Genomic DNA, 17,061 nt, shown 5'->3' with positions numbered 1-17,061 from the left:
CTGAGAAAGATTCCTGCCTCTTAGGCAAATCAGTCTGGAATGGCTAAAGGCTTCTAAATACAAAAATGTCAGCGAAGATGAAAAAGTGAATGAGAACAATCTGGAAACATTAGCTGATAAAAGCATCAGTATCTATGGTTAAGTACAATGCAGCCCTGGCCAGGCAAAGATCTGACTCAAAGCAATCACATGACACAGCCACACCACTGTTAGCGAGTGCTGAACTTAAGCATCTCTGGCCACTGACTATGCAATCATCATATCCAGGACAGCAGCAATCTGTGGAACCAAGGAAGGATTAATGCAGGGCCTTTGGTACTCCCTGGTAGGAAGGAATTGGATAGCTGCAAAGATTAAAGCGTGTACCATAATAGGAAGGAGCCAGGGCCAGTACCCACTAAAGACAGCTGCTAGGCTAGGACCAACTCCAATGGTACCTAACAACTGGCAGCAATGTCATCCCTTAGATGAAGCAGGTGACATGAGCCCTCTGCTTAAATTAAGATTCCCCCTCACTGCTGAGCTTAGTAGATACTATTATAGAGGACAATATTCGCTCATCTATACATTCAGTTTTCTGCCTGGGAAATATTCACTGAAAAGGAATTTAGTTTACAAAGCAACCCCATGGTGGCTTTAGCTCAAGCAGGATTTTCATGTGAAGGGCTGTTTTATACTCCATCCTAGGAGGTTGAGGGGAGGTCAGCAGGCAACTGGAATTAAAACAGCCTAACAGCAGTACTTCTTAAATTTTTGGGGTGTGTGTGTGTGTGTGTGTGTGTGTGTGTGTGTGTGTTTGTGTGTGTATGTGTAATGCATATGTGTGTTTGAATGTTTGTATGGTTCAGTGTGCTTAGGCATATGTGTGTGCAAGTGTGTGGAGGCCAGAGCGCCATACCAGGTGTCTTTCTCAATGGCTCCCCTCCTTATTTGAAATAGGGTCTCTCACTGAATCTAGAGCTCAGAGATCCAGCTAGACTAGCCACAAAGCCTTGGAGATCCTCCTGTCTCTACCTCTCCAGTGCTCACATTAACAGACACAAATGCCACCACTTCTGTCTTTTACATTAATACTGGAGATCAAACTCAAATCTTCATACTTGCATAGCAAACTTTTTACCCTGAGGCATCTTTCTAGCCCTACTTCTTAAATTTGATTTTGCAATTACCTGGAATGGCTTAAGCACACTGAAACCAAGGCTACACACAGAACTACTAAGTCATACTTTCTGGAGTGGGATCTAGGTCTCGAATCTCCTTCAGCGCATCCATTGTATAGTGACACTGACAAATAAGGAGACTATAGGCTGGATCCCCAAAATGCGGTCTGTGGACCACTAGTACAAGCATCCTTTGTGATCCTGACAGACATGTAGAAGCCTAGGTCCTTCCCAGGTCATGTCTTGCAAACATGAGGACCTGAGGTCAATTCACAGTACCTGCATAAAGATGCTGGGTATAGTGGTGCCCAAGTGTAACCCCAGCACTGAGGAGGTAGAGAAAGGAGGATCGCCGAGGCTCACAGGCTAGTTAGTGTCATCTAATTGGTGAGCCAGTAAAATGCCCTGTCTCAAAATAGGGTGAACAGTACTCCTGGCAATGACATCTGAGGTTGTCCTCTGGACTCCACATGCACGTGCACATTTGTACATGCACACTCACACACGCACTCAAAGAATGCCCTCTCACAGGCTTAATATTACATGCTCACTATGACTACCTCTGTAAATGGAAACCCTGAGCCAACTAGCAATAACAATTGGGGCAGGCAGGCTCTGCGCAGAGGACACGGAATGACTCAGGGAGTAGCAGGCAGAGCGCTCAGCCAGAAAGCTGTTAAATCATCTTCAAGAAATGGAGCATTTCTGTGATTTTGTATTTGCATAGATCGCTGTTCGCACTCTGGGCCTTCCAGGCAGAATCCTACCCAGTCAGCAGGGCTCGGTCTGCTTCCATTGGATTCTTAATGTGTGACCAGATAGCTCAGGAAACCAGCAGTGCTGCCCACCCTGCAGATGATAATGATCCCATTCTTACAGAAACACCGCCTGCCTTTCAGAGGCAGAGTGGACTGTATGGTTTGTGATCTGTGTTTCCAGTGACAAATGAAGCTGTATTCCACAGTTAGGTAGAGAAACAGGCACAAAAGTCAAGAGGTCTGTGTCCAGGGATAGTGCCAGCAGCTTCCCTTACAGCTTTATTTAAATGCCTGGAGAGGGGGAAATGGAGAGATCTTTGTCTTTCATTCTTGTTTATTCTTGTCTGTGTGTGTGCTGTGCAAATGTGTGCATGTTTGCATGTGTGTGGACTCACACGTGTGCTGGAACATGTGTATACATGGCTATGGAAGCCAGATCTCAATGTTACACATCTTCCTCAGCAGCTCACTCTCTCTCTCTCTCTCTCTTTTGAGACAGGATGTCCTGTTAAACCTGGGGCTCACTAATTTGTCTAGAAGACCCTGGGGGTCTTCTGTCACCACTGACCCTGCCCTGGGATTACAGGTCCATTCTGTCACACCCAACTTCGCTTTGGGTTCTAGGGATCCAAATTCAGGTCCATAGGTTGTGTGGCAAGCATTTTACTGACTGAACCACCTCCCCAGCCCTGCAGTCCTGTTTTGAGCCACATGTGTCCCCTTCTCATTGTTCCCCTCTCCCTTGTCCCTGCCTAGAATGTCAACTTCATTTTTACCCCGTGTCAGGAGCCACTAGGGAAACTTCAAGGTTTTTCTCTCCATGCAGCAGAGAACCCGAGATGTTCATATGCTGGTAACAGGCACACACATGTAGCTAGCGGAGAAGCAGGGCCAGACATACCATCAGCAATGAGAACCATCACCTTCTTCCAGCCAGGGTGGCATAACTTAGCTTTATTGTCATTTGTTCCATGATTTTCAGAACATCACAGGTGATTTTTATAACCGCAGAGTGAACAAAATAGAATCAAGAATGGAACTGTAACTATAAATATGCCTTAAATATAAATGTTCACATTGGTATCTCACACATAGAAAAGTCATGCTCTGCAAATACCTTGTCTACACACAGTGTTTGTGGACTACTGATTTTCTAGGATTTGTCTTTATGGTCAACACATGTCCCATTAGTGATGGGTGGTTCCAGACAGCTAATTATGCAGGAGCAACACATTACAAATTTGGGGGAAAGTATTACAGTGCAGTTTTTAAAATATTGAATACATTTTTTGTTCTACAAAGAATGAACTTTTCTTAAATATTACAAACTGAAATAAATACTAGCTTATCTACATACAAGCTACTATTTTATGCTTCAAAAATGCAGAAAGATAAATTATATAATATATACTTGCAAATAGAATGTACGATTCGATATTGCTCTTGTGTTGGTCTTGCTGCACTGGATGTGCCCATGGCTTGTCACTGGATGGAAAGGGGGCCAGTGGGGGCAGAAAGGAACTCACGGAGCCCCATGCTTAATCCCACAGTGCTATCTTCAAAGCAATATTTCAAGTTTTATAATGAACTGGGTCTGGGTTGAGTCAAAAACATCTGTGCCTGTGTATAAAGTAGGATGTATTCCCAAGAACCACAGCTCCATGTTTGGTGAATCATAAAAATCTAGGGCTCCTACATCCTTAATTGAACCCTGAGTCAGTGGAAAACTCCCAAAAGATGATACTGGGATGACCACTGCCATCATTGGTCCAGTTTTCAGAAAACAATGTCAGAATGAAGCCCCAGGATGGAAGCTTCACCAGTCTTCTATCCTAGCAACCCCAAAGTTTGAATGAGCAAGACTCCAGACCCTTCAGTAGCTACAAGATCCCCACAATGATGAAGACCTAAGCCCCAGGAAGTGTCAAAGCCAACATAAAGGGTTGAAGGAAACCCTGACTCACGCCCAGTGGGAAGAGGACGGCTTGCAAGGGGTGCCCATGACTGAAGCCCAATGATAGGTGGGGAAGAGACAGTATTTTCCTGTTAGGAAGGAAACCATCCCAAATCTATACATCCTGTCAGCCAGGGAGTTCTCCTGCTTCTTCCATGTCTCCCATGCCCAAATGACAGCTTAATAAATTCTGAGAACAGAGATAGGGGAAAATGTGGTAACAAGTTAAAACTGATGTTTGAGAGAATCACTAGATGGTTTCATGAGTGCTGTGAAATCGCCTTTTGGACCAGAAGGAACTGGTTAAGGGGGGGCTTTTGAGGGGTTTGGAAATGCTCTGAGCTCCTTGCTAGCTCCAAGGTCACATCCCTATGTTCTCAGTGTGGCTGCAATCCCAGGAAAGACAAGGAGGATTTTGTTGTAGAAGACCAAGGAGATGGTAAGGTCACAGAGCCCAGTGGTTCTCGCAGGCACCTCTTGAGCACTAAGTGTGTCACCAGGGTCACTGAGTTTGGGTAAAGCAGAGAGGATGAGAACAAATGGATCAAACTAGAGAGGTCTGGTAAAAGAAATAAAAACACCAGGATATTTGAGACTACAAGTGTGCTTTGGAGGTGGAAGTGTCCACATGGCCTGCCCGGAAGCCTAGCATTGAGTAGGAGGGCCCTGGCCCCCAGAAGTTCCCTCCACAGGCTCACATGGTACTGTAGTTTCCAATGCCTGCTGGGCAGGCGACAGGAAGATGGCTGAGAGAAGAGGCTAGCCAGCAGATAGTCTGCCAACTGAAACGGAACTCACCCATAGGCTCTGTCAGCGGGAATGCTAAGCAAGTGAAAGTCCAGCCAGCCTCCAGAATGGCAGAGTGGGTTAAGCTGAGGGTCTGCCCAGAATGGAGCAGCCAACCTGTCTGGGCCACACGGCCTCCCAGGCCACATGCAAGAAATAGCAGTGGCAGTAATTTGGTCTGAAGAATTAAGGATAAATATACAATCGTTATGAGAGCAGTGCTTCTAGGGTGAATGCTGCACTGAATAGCTCTTATATGAGAGAATTTACCATCAAGTAAAGGTGTTTCCCAGGAATATTATTCTAATACAGATAAATCATTAATAACACAGTGAACAATGTCTGTTTCAAAGTATTTCGTTTAGGTGCAAAGGATGGCATATATATGCTCGTGTCTAGAAAAATGGATGTGCTTCTGGTTGTGGGATGGTCTTAGAGATTGGCTGTTTCCCAGCTGGGTACACATCAAGTTAGTTAAGACAAAATCATCGTGGGGATGGGGATGGGGAGTCTAAAAATAGCTACTTTATTTGCTTTTATTTAAAAATCTGAGGGCTGGAAGAAGTTACAGCCCTCACAGGTCAAAAGACAGGAACTTCGTTTTCCTAAAACTCTCAAAGAGTGACACACAGGTACATTATTGCAATATTTCCGCAATGTCATAATATCCTCACACAAAACCTAAAAGCTTCCCATGCAGCATCATGCTATTGGTGAGACTGCCGCATGGGAAAGTCACTCTCACAGGATAACATGGTGTTGCTTCTAAGGAGGCCCATAGGCGGTGAGTGCCTCTTGTCAGCATAGGTCAGGTGGCAGAATGAACAACGGGCATCCTTCGGAGGAGGCTCGGGTAGTTTCTTTTTTATCCTGCTAACACTGTCAGAATGGGATCCACTGTGATCTTAGTTGGACCAAGTGATCTTCTTGCCTCCTCTGCCTGCCCCTGCCTCAAGGATATCAGTGGCTTCTGAGCAGAGATGCCTGGTGTAGGCTGGTGGCAATAGCTATGGCTAGTCTGCTCTCACACATGCATGCACGACAGTCCCCCTCAGCTTCTCCGATGTCCACAGCTAGAGTGTCCTCACCTGCAAATGGCTTAAGCCACTCAAGACTGGGCTGCACCAACCTCAGGTCCCTGGGATGCTGTGGCAGGTTCTGCGACTGCAGAGAGGGTGGCTTGGTGGTGGTGGTGTGTCCCAGCCAAATGCAATGTTTTAACACATGGGCATTGTTACATGCTGCCCTGACAAGGGGAGGTTCACGCGGGAAGGGGGAAGGGGAGGCCCAGACAGCAGCCGCTCCTTCTGCACACAGGGTGTTCACATGAGCACACACTTGCCCTTCAGCTTCTCTTTCCTCTTCTGCTGTTTGCTCTTTTTGCCATCGATCTGGAGGCTCACGGTCCTGCGCTTCTCCAGGTTGAGCAGCTCCTGGAAGAGCTCCTTCACGTTGTGGTTGAGCTTGGCTGAGGTCTCCATGAAGGCGCACTTCCAGGTGCGAGCCAGGGCCTCTGCCTCGCTGCTCTGCACTTCACGGCTGGGGTTCTCATCACACTTGTTCCCCACCAGCATGATGGGGATGCTTTCCACATCGCCCTTGATCTCACAGATCTGCTCATAGATAGGTTTGAGTTCCTCCAGGGACTGCCGGCTAGTGATGGAGTAAACCAGGATGAAGGCATGCCCTTTGGAGATGGACAGCCGCTGCATGGCTGGGAACTGGTGGCTCCCAGTTGTATCAGTGATCTGCAGTGTGCAGATGCTCTTGTCACAGCTGATCACCTGCCGGTAGGTGTCTTCCACAGTTGGGATGTAGCTCTCCCGGAAGGTACCTTTCACAAACCTCAAGACCAGGGAGCTCTTGCCAACACCACCTGCTCCAAACACGGCCACCCGGTAGTCATTGCTTTGTTCCGGCATGTTGCTGATGGACTCCAGCTACCAATCAGGGGATACCTAGAAAAGGAAGAAGTTGAGAGAATTAACCTAAAAACCTGAAAAAGGATGGGTCTAGCTTCTTATGCTAACGAAAACGAGGTAATGAAATTGACATTCACTGTTTCCACATAAGAATGATAACCATTTCATTTAAGTCTCTCTGCAATTCTAAATCCAATTCATTTGGCCAAGAGAGTCGCATTTTCCGTAAGAGAATCAATCTATTAAGTGGCTAACTGAAGCCAGCCCATTTCTTCTTACTGGACCTTGACCCTAAGCATGTTGGCTTACACATAGACCTCTGCTCAGGAGAAAGATGCAGCATGAGCCCAACAGAGGCAGAACAAAGGTCAGACCAAAGGGAGGGAGGAATGCCTCCATGCTCCGCTGTATACTCTAGCAAAAGCTTGTCTTTATGGCTTTACCTGAATAGTGCATACCCCCAAAAAGGGGCCTGATAATTCATATAGTTTCTTTTCTTTTCAAATACGAGGAGTGGAGACAAGGAAAGAGGAGACCATGAAAATGTTTACAGCATTTACACCAGCTCATGAAATGTTCAGCTTCGCCAAGGAGTTGGTGTGGGTAACTTCATTGTGTGATGATATGATCAGAAGCAAGGGACCAGGAATGTTACTTGCCCAGTGACACAGCCATTGAGAGCCATCATGATCACCTGCAGGCTGTCTGCAGACAGGCCTGGCCATGGTATTGTGGGCATCACTCGAGTCAAGGAATATCTGTAGTTACTCTGCCTGTTACTATGACCATACCTGACAGGAAGTAGTTTTAAGGCATGGTGGGGTTTACTGGAATTTACACTTTCAGGGGATGCATGACATTAGGGAGGGGCATGGCAGCAGGATTGGGAGCCGGCTGGTAACATTTCAGCATGATCAGGAAGTGGAGGGTGAACAGGAAATGGGTTCAGGCTACAAAACCTCAAGCTCACTCCCCACACACCTTGGTGACCCACTTCCTTCAGCTAGGATCCACCTCCTATCCACCTCCTAGGTTCCACCAACTTTCAAATAGCACCATCAGTTAGGGAACACAAGAGTCTCTGGGGGCTTTTCACATTCAAATCACAGCACTATAGAAATGTAGATGATGTTGGTTAAGTAGAGTTGAAAGTTAACATAGATGTATAGTTGCTTCATCCATTAAATCTAAAACAGTTATGAGTGCTCTATCTTTAAGAATCATGTCACCAATTATTATTGTTGCGTAAGCGCCTACTGGTGGTCACTGAAATTGAGTCAAATTTCCCTTTAGCACAAACATCACCCACAGAAGAAAGGATGTGCAAATGGGTTTTCTTCATTTACAAACTATCAAACTCCTTTCATTTTGTCTATTCATAATCAAGGAAGAACATGTCTTATACAGAAGCATAAAGAATTAAGCAATATCCATGTTTTTAAATTAATTTTATTTATTATCATTTGTGAATGTGTGTGTGCGCGTATGGACACATGAGCCTATGGAGGTCAGAGGACAGCCTTGGGGTGGTTGAGGCAAGGTTTCTCTCATCATTGTTTGGCCACTGGGCAGATTGGACTAGCTAGCCCTCAAGATTCAGGATTCTCCTAAGAGCCTCCCATTGCCATAGGTACACTGGGATTACAGACAGATTTGCCACTGCACGTCTTGCTTTACACTGGTGCTAGGAATCAGTATTCTGGTTGGCAAGCTCAAGGAGCAAGTGTGTTTAATCTCTGAGCTCTCTCTCTAACTTCCAACATGTGCATTGTCTAAAATAGACAAGCAATGTGTTAATGTGACACATGAATCCGTTCTTTTGCCCGGGCAAGCATTTCAGAGTAATGCGGAATGACAGATAATAAGTCTTGCTGAGAAAAATCATTTTCAGCGTCCAGTAAAACCATTAGTCATAATTAATTTGGGAGATTATTGGAAGGAAATGGGTTGGTGTAGACAGAACATCAGATCCAAATCCAAGGCTGCAAATGTCCCTCTCCAATTTCACCATCGCATCTGCTTACAGACTGGCTCCAGTAAGTTCTGAGACGTTTCAGAGTGTACTTTAGAATTCCAAACCTATCAAAACACTGAAGAAACATCATTGCTAAAGAGAAAACAAAGAGATTTCAGGAAGCTCATTAACAACAGATGACTATAAGAGCCTGCTTAGGAGTTTGATTTCGTAATATTAAATGCTCCAGATATAATTAAGATAATCCAAGCTGATAAACTGTCCTGCGATTTAGAGTCTCTTTCTCTCTCTCTCTCTCTGTGTGTGTGTGTGTGTGCGTGTGCACATGCATGTGTGTGTCTGTGCTTATGCGTATGATGCATGTGCATGTGTGGGTATTCACATGCCATGCTGCACATGTGAGGGTCAAAGGACAATCTGGGGGTGAGTGCTTACCTTCCACCTTGTTTGAGACAGTCTGTCATCTTGTCTTTTTGCCGCTGTGAACACAGATTAGCTGGCCTACGGGTTTCAGGATTCTCCTGTTTCTACCTGTTGCTTTGGGAACATGGCATCATAGAGGTATGCACTACTGTGTCCAGCTTCTCGTGGATGTTGTGGATCTGAACTCTAGTTGATAGGCATGCACAACAAACACTTTTCACTTCATAGCCCTCAATTTAGATTTCTGAAAAATCAGTGGCATATAGACTCTGACCTGAAGTCCCCTGGTATCCTGAGAGAGAAACACCCTCATTGTTGGGAGGTCAATCTCCTCACTGCCTAGTCTAGACTTGAGGGTCAGGGACCAGCTGGAATGTAGCATGTCTTTGCAAGTTCTCAATCCCAGCGCTACCCAAAGAGCTTTTGGTCACAGCAGAATATTTTTCGTGAGTTTGTAGAACACACAGTGAATTCTGCTAAGGGGTCTTTGGGTCTCAAGAATTAAACTAGCAAACAAAATCTAGAAAGCAACTACTAAAAATGAAAGCAGAGTACTCATGGCTACCATTATTCATTTGTCCAAAGAAATATCTGTTTTGCTTTGGCTGGAGTCCAGGCCGGGCAAGAGTCCAGGAAACAACTATGAGCGAGGACCTCAGACAAGGTTTTCATTTGTCTCAACACTGAGAAGCAAGTGGAGCAGATAGAAGTAAATAATAACACCATATTTTTTAAATAAATTATATCACAGCATGTGCTGACAGAGAAAAGTCATAAGAGAGCTAATAAAATGTGGGATGTGAAGAGCTGGGCCCTGAAAAAGGAGCCAGAGTGAGCCACATGCAGGTTCCAGAGCCCAGGGTGCAGTGAGTCAGGCCTACAGTGATAACACTATAGTCACCCTCAACTCTAATAATTTTTATATACCACACTATAAATAATCCCTTCCAACACAGAACCAGGCATTCACTTCACAAGCTCTTAGAAAGAATCTTGTAGGTACTGTGCCAACTTGATGTTTGTTCACAGCAGAAAATGGTGGTGAAGCACTGGATGAAATCACCACCCTTTGTGTGGTAGGTGTGTGATGTGGTTCCAGAGAGAAGCAGGGGCATCTGGTGGGACATCACATCCTGCCCGGTCCTCAGAAAACATCTTGAGGAGAGCCAGAGAGAGACGGGGGAAGTTGGTGAGACATAACATTCTACCTGGCCCTCAACAAACATCTTAGGGAGAGCCAGAGAGAAAAAGGCAGGGGAACCTGGTGGGACATCACATTCTTCCCAGCCCTCAGGAAACATCTTGGGGGTGGGGGGGCGGAGAGAGAGAGAGAGAGAGAGAGAGAGAAGAATCTGGAACCTGGTGGATGTCACATTCTGCTTGACCCTCAGAAAACATATTTAGGAGAGCCAGAGAGAGGCAGGGAACCTGATGGAACATCACATTCTGCCTGGCCCTCTTGAAACATCTTGGGGAGAGGCAGGGTTAGCCAGATGGCAAAGTGATGAAAGACATGTTGGTCAGAAAAGAGCCACATGGAAAGGAACAAATGCAGGAAATACAGCTAACATTCACACCACGTCAGGAAGCTGGCATAAACTATCATCTGGGGGTTGATCTGAGAAAGTACATGAGTGCTGGCACCGTTAATCAGGATGAAAAGCAGAAAAGAGGAGGCTTAGGTTTATAGTGGAAATGAACAAAGAATTCAGAGAACATGAGTAAAAACAAGTCAACTTTTAAAACACAGAAACAAAATTAATAAATATATAGCTAAGATAAGTAGGCCCAAATCTAGAATGACACTAATTATTAAAATTGGAAATGAGATTAGAAACAATACTACTGACATTACAGAAATAAAAGGTCTGGGGCTAGAGAGATTAAAGTAAGCATTTAAAGGTACCTGCTTGTAAACCCTCATGTCCTGGGTTAGATTCCCCAGTACCCATGCAGACTTAGACACACAAAGTGCTTCATGCACCTGGAGTTCTTTGGCAGTGGCAAGAAATCCTAAAGAACTTGTTCTCTCTCTTCCTTCTCTCTCCCTCCCTCCCTCTCTCTCTCTCTTTCTCTTCTTGTAAATAATAAATAAATAAAATTTAAAGGAATATAAGGGATATAAAGGACTCCTTGATTCCTATATGCCAACAGTTTAGAAAAAGATAACAGATGAAATAAGTACAAATTGTCAAGATTGACTGTAAAAGAAATACAAAATATAAATAAATCTCTAAGGTGTTAACTTAGTACTCAAAAGCTTCTTACCAGGCCTAGATGGCTTCACTGATGGATTCTAACAAAAGCCCAGAGAAAACAATACAATTCCTCACAAACTCTCCCAGAAAACACTGAAGAGGGAAAAAAAATTCCCTATTCTTTTCATGGCTCAATTATTACTCTGATAGCAATAGCAGGCAAAATGATGCAAGAAGTATAGGCCAACATCTCTTATGATTACACATATAAGACCCTCAGTATAAGAAGCTAAGACTATAAAACCCTCAGGAGAAAATGCAAGCATGCATCTAGCTGCCCTGGTAGAAAGGAGGTTTGGGATGCAATACCACAAGTGTAGGCCACACCTTAAAGCTGGGCAAAAGAGGCTTCATGGCAACTGAATGACCCTGTTGAGAACAAAATCATGAGGCTGGGGAGATAGTTCGGTGGGTGAGAGCACTTACTGCACAAGCATAAGGACCCGAGTCAATTCCCCAGCACCCTACATAGACAACTGGGTGTGGCCATGCACACCTGAAATTCCAGTCCTGTGGCAAGCAGAAAATAAACTGCTAGGGCTTGCTGCCAGACAGTGTGACCAAGCATGGCAGTTCCAGTGAAGGCCTTTATTTCAGGAAAGAGTGGAGAGCAACAGAGTAGGACACTCAGCATTCTCCTTAAGCCTCCATGCATACGAGCATGGAACACACACATCTGCACATACCATAGACACACATACCCCCACACCACACTACATACATACATGCCCCTCACATCACACCATACCACGCACACACATACCCCCACACCACACTACATACATACATACCCCCCACATCATATCATACCATACACATACATATCCCTATACCACACTACATACATACATGCCCCTCACATCACACCATACCACACACACACATACCCCCACACCACACTACATACATACATGCCCCTCACATCACACCATACCACACACACACATACCCCCACACCACACTACATACATACATGCCCCTCACATCACACCATACCATACACATACATATCCCCACACCACACTACATACATACATGCCTCTCACATCACACCATACCACACTACATACATACATGCCCCTCACATCTCACCATACCACACACACACATACCCCCACACCACACTACATATATACATGCTCCTCACATCTCACCATACCACACACACACATACCCCCACACCACACTACATACATACATGCCTCTCACATCACACCATACCACATTACATACATACATGCCCCTCACATCTCACCATACCACACACACACATACCCCCACACCACACTACATACATACATGCCTCTCACATCACACCATACCACACTACATACATACATGCCCCTCACATCTCACCATACCACACACACACATACCCCCACACCACACTACATATATACACCCCCACACCACACTACATACATACATGCCTCTCACATCACACCATACCACACTACATACATACATGCCCCTCACATCTCACCATACCACACACACACATACCCCCACACCACACTACATATATACATGCTCCTCACATCTCACCATACCACACACACACATACCCCAACACCACACTACATACATACATGCCCCTCAGATCACACCATACCACACACATACATACCCCCACGCCACACTACATACATACATGCCCCTCACATCACACCATACCACACACATACATACCCCCACACCACACTACATACATACATGCCCCTCACATCACACCATACCACACATACATACCCCCCACACCACACTACATACATACATGCCCCTCACATCACACCATACCACACATACATACCCCCCACATCACGCCATACTATGTACACATACATATCCTCCATATCACACCATACAACACACATACATACCCCCACATCACACCATTCTATGCACACATGCATACCCCTCACATCACACTATACCACACACACAAACACAAAGAAAAGCAATCCACAGAATGAGAGTGAATATAGATGAAAAAAAAATATATATCATCTAATAAGGGATTAGTTCCAACATAAAACACTTGTACAATTTACAAAAAAAAAAAAAACAATGTAAAAACAAGTAAAAGGCTTGAATAGACATTTCTCCACAGACATACAACTGATTCACAACACAGTCAGCATCACTAGTCATTATAGAAATGAAAACTAAAACTACATCCAATACTACTTCATACCCACCTGGATGACAGAGACAACAAAACAGACTGAATAGTGGTTACCAGCCAATCCACAGACATCATGCATTGTGAGTCAAAATGCCCATGGAAAACATCCTGTCATGTCCTCAAGAAGTTAAAAACAAAACTATATATACCTTAATGATTCTCCTTCTAGGAATCTAACCCTCTGAAAGGAAAACAGTCACACAAGAAAGTCTCTATGAATGTTCCTTGCAGTGTTACCCATGTTAGCCAGAGTAAAAACAGCACAGATACTCATCAACTAACAGATGAGTAAGATGTGGTATATCTCCACATGAAAATATTATTCAACCATAAAAATGGAGTGCAGTATGGACACACAATACATGTAACATCAATGAACCAATAAAACACCACACTCAGTGGAAGAAAGCAATCACAGGACACACACGACATGATTCCATGTAGTAATCACAGGACTCACAAGACAAGATTCCATGTGACAAGCACTGGGCACACACACACTATGGTTCCATGTACAAGGAATTGTCAGAATGGCAAGGCTATGAAGATTGCTCTAGCTTGAGTCTCATGTGTTCTTTAAAGGCCCATGTGTTAAAGGTTGTGGAAACATTAAGAGACAGTGCCTACAGGCCCATCTGATAGGATCAGTGGGGGTATGTTCTTGAACAGGACCATGAGACTGTGATCTCTTTTGCCCTACCATATACTCCTGTCATATTGGATTACCACAGGCCTAAACTAAGGATCATGGAATGAAACCTAAAACTTATGATCAAAATGAACCTTCTCTCTTTGTAAATTGATTATGTCAGGTGTTTGTTACAGTCCTAGAAAGCTGACTGGCATGTATATGGGGCACAGAATGTCATTGGTTGGCACTGGAAAATAAAAAGCAGCAGAGATACACAGTTCTGGGACCACACCAAAGCCACCACAAGGTACATTTTAATTGAATTATAACTCTGTAAAACCATTACTTAAAAAGATACTGAGAAAGCCGGGTGAGGTGGCGCACGCCTTTAATCCCAGCACTTGTGAGGCAGAGTTAGGAGGATTGCCATGAGTTCGAGGCCATCCTGAGACTCCATAGTGAATTCCAGGTCAGCCTGGGCTAGAGTGAGACTCTACCTCAAAATACCAAAAAAAAATAAAATAAAATAAAATAAAATAAAATAAACAGGATACTGAGAGACACAGTAACCTACAAGTTAGCTAATGTCCACTGAATCTAAAAACAGTTCACAGACAAAGAAACAGGCCAAGAACTAAATAAAACAGTCTCCACTTTATTTCTAACAGCAAAATAATGGAAATGACCTCGGCAGTTACAATGGAAAGAAACAAACAAATCCATTATGAGATGAACAAGTACATTTCTACCACAAGCAAGAGCAGTATAGAATGTAGCTGTCCACAGCTCAAGGGAATTCACAGCTGCCTGCTGGGGGCCAGAGGTGTCGACATCTCAACACAGGAGATAGTTAAGCCATTGTTGACACTGTGCCCTTACATAAGGTGATTACCCATGTTACTCTAAATGATTTTATTCATTTAAAATTATCACAGAAATGAAATCTAAAATTTTAAAATAATTCATAAAAATCTAAGTCTAATAGGTTCTATCCTCAGATGCCCCAGTTAAGGGACAGCAGTGCTGAGAGCTGAAATATGAAAGAGACAGGCAGTGAGGGTTGAGCTTAGAGAATAGGAGCTGGGTAAGACTAATGGAGCTTCAGTCAGGACACACTGGAGGGTGTAGGTGGAAAAGAAATCACCAGGGCTGGGGAGATGACTCCGAGAATAAAGTGCTTGCTGTGCAAGCACGAAGACCTGAGTTTGGATCTCCAGTACCCACGTATAAACTGGTGTGGTGGTATGCATCTATAATCCAAGGTCTGGGGTGGCAAGGGATAGGAAAATCCTCAGAGCTCGCTGGCTGGTTAGACTGACAGAACTGGTGAGCTCTAGGTTCAATGAGAGACCTTGTCTCAGAGAATAAGGTAGAGACTGAGGAAGAAGACAGTAATACTTGAAACAATCAACTGCTGGCCAACACACACACAAATATACATACACACACACATACACACAGGAAGGGGAAAGGGAAAGAGAAAGAAAAGTTAGGGAATGGAGAAGTCATGTTGAGAAGGGTGTGGGGATGATGAGTATGGAGGAGATGGATCGAATTAGACAAGAAATATAGACTTCTCTTTAAAGAAATTTGCCCAGTAAGGAAAGGGAAAAAGGAAAGCTACTATAGAATCATACAGGGCTCAAAGGAGAAGGAAACACTTTGTGTACATATGTGGTAATGAAATATCTGGAAGGATGCAGGATTCCCTTAAGTATGCTTGTGACAGGACTGTCTTTCCTCAGAGAGAGGAAAAGAGGAAGGGGGTAGGGACACAAGGTCTTGGTCACTTCATATACTTGGATAAAAGCTGCCCAGATTAGGGCTGAGGAGATGGCTCATCAGTTAAAGCAAATTGCTTCCAAAGCCTGTCAGCCCAGATTCAATTCTGCAGAAGCCATGTAATGCCAGATGCACAAAGTGGTACATGCTTCTGGAGTTTGTTTGTAGTGGTAAGAGGACCTGGAACACTCATTTTCATGCATTCATTCTCTCTCACACATGCTCCTTTGCAAAAAAATAATAAAGTATAATATTAAAAAAAAAAGAAAAAGTACCCAGATCCATCCACATCACTGAGCTTCACCACAAACAAAGCAGGTGAAGTTTGACTAAAGCCATTTTATAAAAGTGGACTTTAGAGCAAGCAGGACATGGTGAGTGCTCAGACTAGTTACAAGCTCACACAAGAGCACCATGGTTCCTTCATCCATACCCAGGCCCTGCCTCCAGCTGCTCAGTTCTCTCTTTTCAGAAATGGCCAATGCTCCAAAGAATAAAAACTCAGGTGCCATTTTCTACCATTCACCTCTTTATGATGGATGGATAGACAGTAGATACCTGTACTGGATATCTGACTTCATTCTTTTACATGGAAATGTCCAGATGTTCCTCCATCATGTGTTCACAACTTTGCCTTACCAAAAGCCAATCAACTATAAACATGAGCATTGGTTTCTGGATTTTCAGTGTTGCCCCTCCCCCAGCTTCATGTCATTGCACATGCAGGTGCCACATTTTTGTAATTTCCATAACTCTGGGTAGAGTTTTGAAATAGGGAATATGAGTCCCCCAACTTTTTCCTACTTCACTGAGGTTGATTTTAATTATTCAGACCTCTTTGAATAATTTCCTACAAGTAGATAAAATAAGCTTCATTTAAATCTGACTTTAGTCCAGCAAAAGATATGATGAGGAAAGTTGTACAGGAATCTACAGGAATAAACATCACAATCTCAAAAGGATCTAGTATCTAGAGTATGGAGAAAACCTCTGCAACTAAATAACAAAAAAACAGCTAGAACCTGGACAGAGAACCAACACGGGCATTTCTCTAAAGAACTAGACTACAGCTGTTCCTCCCTGAATGCACCTCAGCTCATTTAAAGATGCTTTATAAACGGCCAACAACACATGAAGAAATGCTTAAAGGCATCATTAGGAAATTTAAAATCAAATCCATGATGAAGTTGGTACAACCTCATATTCATTCAGAATACTAATTTCAAA

The 17,061-nt window shown here is 43.9% G+C and overlaps 1 protein-coding gene across 1 annotated transcript in view; it reads right to left on the bottom strand.

The window, feature by feature from the left end:
• Positions 1 to 2,852: 2,852 nt before the first annotated feature.
• Diras2 (DIRAS family GTPase 2) overlaps positions 2,853 to 17,061 on the bottom strand; it is a 31,448-nt gene continuing 17,239 nt past the window's right edge. The window contains exon 2 of the mRNA XM_004668369.2: positions 2,853 to 6,616. Coding sequence (XP_004668426.1) covers positions 5,981 to 6,580 — 600 coding nt within the window. The 5' untranslated portion in view covers positions 6,581 to 6,616 and the 3' untranslated portion in view covers positions 2,853 to 5,980. The remainder of the gene's footprint in view (positions 6,617 to 17,061) is intronic.

Source organism: Jaculus jaculus, chromosome 12, assembly GCF_020740685.1.
Source record: "Jaculus jaculus isolate mJacJac1 chromosome 12, mJacJac1.mat.Y.cur, whole genome shotgun sequence".
NCBI lineage: Eukaryota > Metazoa > Chordata > Mammalia > Rodentia > Dipodidae > Jaculus > Jaculus jaculus.
This window is presented reverse-complemented; position numbering and strand designations above follow the sequence as displayed.